We start from the raw sequence: 4,583 nt of genomic DNA on the forward strand, positions 1-4,583 counted from the left end.
CCCCTCCTCTTCCTGAACCTCCGAATTCGTGCCACACATGGTAACTTTGTGAAACTCTTCCCTAAGATAATATAGAGAAGGGAAGCCTTCAAAGACCTAATTATTATTAGGATGTAATAAAGAGATAATAGCCCTGCCCCTGTCCCCCTAAGTGGTAGTTGGGGGTGTCCATTAGAAATGAGGAGGAATCCATAAGAGAGAGAGAGTATAGACAACTCGCTTATTATACATAAGGCCGGTTTCCACGAAGGCTTTTTAGGGGACAAAAGAAAACTAGGTGCATTTGGCAATAATTATATATTCAATCAAGAATTTTTTGACCGTTGCATGAACGACGCCTTGCCGCTGTGAGCGAACCAGGTGTTGTCCATGCCCTCTAGCTTTGCATGCTAAACCCTAATCACTTCTGCCCTGTTTCTTCCGTCAGTCGGCCTGCTGTGCATCCCGTCGCTTCTCCTCCTCCCCCCGAGGGGGGGGAACTCTGTTCCAGGATGCCGCTTCAGGATTTGGTTCTTGCTGGTGCCTCTTCATCTGCGCAGTCCACTCGCGAAGCAGCTGCTCTACCGTCTCTGGTCCTACAGCAAGTGCCATCAAGGCCTCCGGGTGGCTCTCTCACCACACTAAAGGCTACTTCTCCTTTCACTCGTCAGCAAAAGGTCCGGGAGGCCTGGGTGATGCGGAAGGTATGCGGAGATCCCTTCTCGACGGCCCCCCACAGGGCCATACTGGCCATGTGCGCTCGACTCCCCCTACGTCTTTTGCGGAAGCTGTGCATCAGCCTTCATCAGGTCATGTTGTTCCAACTCTACCCTTTAAAGCTGTGGATAATACAGTGATTAATCTGTCACAGAACCCTGCATTCGAGAAAAAAACTGGTGATTATGATGTTGACAATGATGGTGCTGTAATCTGCGATGATGAGGAATTGGCAGCGTGGCAAGACCATTTGGCTTCCCACGCCCTGATTGGTCTCTGTCATGGTGCAAGACCGCCTGTAGACACCCTGAAATTCTGGATTAGATCTAATTGGGATCAAAAGGGCATCAAAGTAGCCTCTGTCCAACATCTGCCTAATGCGTACTATATGTTCCTATTTGAAGATAAGGTAAGCGCCTCTTCTGTTATCAACAGCGGGCAGTGGATTATCAGGAATACCCCCATATCTTTTTTTAGATGGTATGATTCACTTGACCCTAAAGGACCCAAACCCACTAAAATCCCCGTCTGGGTGGAATTTACAGATATGCCAACCAAGTTTTCTATATGGGCTAAAAGGATAGGGGGTGCTGTAGGTAAGGTTCTTTTAATAAAGCATTGTCTTTTATGTTGTGCTTTCGTGAATTTATACAATAAAAGTGCTTATTTATTGTGCTTGTAGTATCGTAAGTTTGGGGCAATTTGGTCAAAAGTGATGTCTGCGTGACCAAATTGCCCCAAACTTACGATACTACAAGCACAATAAATAAGCACTTTTATTGTATAAATTCACGAAAGCACAACATAAAAGACAATGCGTAGATATATTCACGAGTTCTTTTAATAAAGCATTTCATAAATTCACCGACAAAAATATTCACGAGCTAGCAAATGCACAAAAGACAAAAGCGCATGTTATCAAACTTCAAAGCCTGCTCATAAAGAGAGTGAGGGAGCTCAGCTCGGGGGCGCTTATTATTTAGAGTGTAATTGTGTCGTCGCTCCGACTCGTCGACGTCGGACGAGCAGCAGCGGCAAAGAGCCTTTGGACGAACTTAACCAGAGTCCTTGCAACTGGCGCAGTAATTGAGGGTAGCCTCGCAATTTCCTCCGTCGAAAGCGTGGCTGCCGCATTTACCACAGCCGCCTCCGTTGTAGATCAGGGAAAACTCGTTCTTGAGGTCGGCACCAGTCGTGGCGGGGTAGCTGCCTTGGCATCGGAAGATGGCCGTGCAGTGGCCGGACACGCGGGACGTGTAGGCTGAGTACGTGGTGCCGCTGTCGAAGCGGTTGTAGGCTGTAATGCAATCGTTCTGGCTGACCGTGCCGCAGAGGCCGGAGCCTGAGCAGTTGTCGGAATAGGCCGAGGCACCCCTGATCATGAAACCTGACTCCGCCGCAACAAGGCAGGCCATCAACGCAACCGCCAGAAGCTGCTTGAAACGCAGCGCCATCTTGCAGAAGACAACAGCAGGCAGGCGAGCTGATAATCAATACTGATACTACGACGACGACTACTAGATAATGAGCGAACGAGTTTAGGACTTAATTTGCCTCAAATTCGCAATATTATTTATAGGCGAGCTGCTGCTTGCGTGCACGCCTCTTTTCCACGCCTTGTTTTTTCTCTCTTTCTGGAAGACGAAACTTGTCAATAGCGCCTTTTCTCTCTTTCTGGAAGACGAAACTTGTCAATAGCGCCTTGCGTGCACGGCAGTGCTTGCTATATAATAAACATATTACAGAGTGCGCACCAATTGTTTGTTGATTTTGTACGGAGGCTTTTGACGACCACCCAAATCAAGAGCCACACCGGCCCTCTCTCATTGATTTTTATTTTTTTATTTTTTTATTTATTTTTTTGGCTATCTGTAAGTGGCTAAAATGATAAAAACATGTTGTGCTAAAAGGTTCTCTTTATCCTCACATGTGGATACACCATGTCTGTCAACTCAATTGATTCTTCTTATTTGATCGAGAACATTCTTATTGAGAAACCCCCTTTTTCACTGTTAGCCAAGAACGCCGATGGTGGCAGAGCAAAGCTCGGATGGCGTAGCGATTAGGGGAATAATATATATATATATATATATATATATATATTATTGGTGTTATGATCTTCTGAAATACATTTTGAGCATTCCTTTTCAATTTTAGTGCGTGCCTAGGATAATGCTAATATATTTTCTTTGCTACCCATGATGACATGATCACAATTGTTTTTCATTGTTGTAAAATCAACTCAAGCGCAATACCAAATGTAATTAAAAACAAGGTGCAAGTTAAAATGCCCTCAATTGGCTATTAGAGACACTCCAATCCAATGAAATTGTTATATAAAAAACCAATGGTACACTTACTACCAATAGTACTACTACATACGAACAATTCGTTTCATAGTTTCATATAGCACTCAAAAATCTCTAGGATTCTTAAGGCTCTACAAGCATATCTCTCTCTCTCTCTGTCTCTGTCTCTCTCTCTCTCTCTCTCTCTCTCTCTCTCTCTCTCTCGCTCACACACACACACACCCACACCCACCTACAACACATGATAGAAATTATTCTAATAACATGAACTAAAAACTTAATGACTAGCGTCTCGATTTAAAGACGAGGATTTAGAAAAGCTGTAGCTTTTGGAAACATGACTTAAATACTTAGTAAGCGGCGGCATGTGGCCTTAAATATGAGGATCTATTTATGTCTCTCTAAAAGAATTATAGCTTTTAAAGCGAGCCATAAATTTCATTCTCTTACTACTCAAAGTTTGCTAATCTTTAAATGGGAGGAACTTTCGATTTTCTATTCTGTATGTAATCTTGATAATGATAATATATTAAATTTGTTGCTTCGCCCTTTTTAGGTTTTGAATCTCTGAGTTCTATTGGTTTTTTGCAGGGACTTTGGGAAGGCAAGAAGATAATAATCAAGTTTATTCTCTTATTAATTCAGCTCATAAGTACAAATTTGTTAATCTCAATATGTTGGTAATTAATCCAATGGCTCACATATTGAGGTATCATTTTATTAAAAGTAAGACACCCATATCTATTCCCACGAAGAAGAGATATCGTTTAGTATGTAATATGTCGTCGAAACCATACGAGCACAGAGTGTCCAATAATAAGGCCTAGAGACAACAATACTTTTCATGCTCATTTTGCCAATGCCATGGGAACCATGATATAACAATATGGCTAGAGGTTGCTCTTCTCGATATCCATATGAATCATATTGCTCGTATGACTCATAGCTCTTCTATTCTCAACTCTCTGAGTCCACTAGCAATGTCACCGAGTTCTAAGAGGAATCGGTTGGGGTGGTAATACTGGGAGGTGGGTATGGCATTGGTGGTTGTATGTACATACCTTATGGTACGGGATTTTGATATATTATGTGTTGGTTGAGAAGCATTTGGTATGGGTGGTAGGGCTAGTGGTTGCTTTGGCATCGGGAGGAGCGTTAGTTGTGGTGAGACGGGTTTCCTTGGTACCAAAACAAAGGGCTAGCCTTGGGGTTTCCCTTGAGAGACTGGTCCTACCACTGCGCTCACCCGAATGCTTGAGAAGATTCTTTGCCAACTCGCCCTCCATGCTCATGTCCTTGACGACTAGGAGTCAACTACCCGGAGTCAACTAGCCGAATCTAGTTGGGCACCCTTGGTGGATGAGTTTTTAAGAAATTATAGCTTGTACATATAGTGATGTATGTGGTCCTATGAGAACACTATCTATTGGGGAATATCTCTACTTCGTCACTTTTATTGATGATTACTCCAGATATAGTTGGGTGTATCCATTAAAGCAGAAGTCAGAGGTTTTTATATGCTTTAGGCACTTCGTATTCATGGCTGAAAATGCATGTGAATGTAAAAAGTCAATATTA

At 43.1% G+C, this 4,583-nt stretch overlaps 1 protein-coding gene across 1 annotated transcript; it reads right to left on the minus strand.

Annotated features, from left to right (window-relative positions):
* Window positions 1-1,588: 1,588 nt before the first annotated feature.
* Window positions 1,589-2,244, minus strand: LOC147641198 (meiotically up-regulated gene 117 protein-like). The gene has a single exon (XM_086809984.1). The coding sequence runs from the start codon at window positions 2,148-2,150 to the stop codon at window positions 1,752-1,754; it is 399 nt and encodes a 132-aa protein (XP_086666110.1). The 5' UTR covers window positions 2,151-2,244; the 3' UTR covers window positions 1,589-1,751.
* Window positions 2,245-4,583: the final 2,339 nt, after the last annotated feature.

The sequence above is a fragment of the Cibotium barometz genome, chromosome 2, assembly GCF_041138505.1.
Source record: "Cibotium barometz isolate CiBa-2024 chromosome 2, ASM4113850v1, whole genome shotgun sequence".
NCBI classification, from domain to species: domain Eukaryota; kingdom Viridiplantae; phylum Streptophyta; class Polypodiopsida; order Cyatheales; family Cibotiaceae; genus Cibotium; species Cibotium barometz.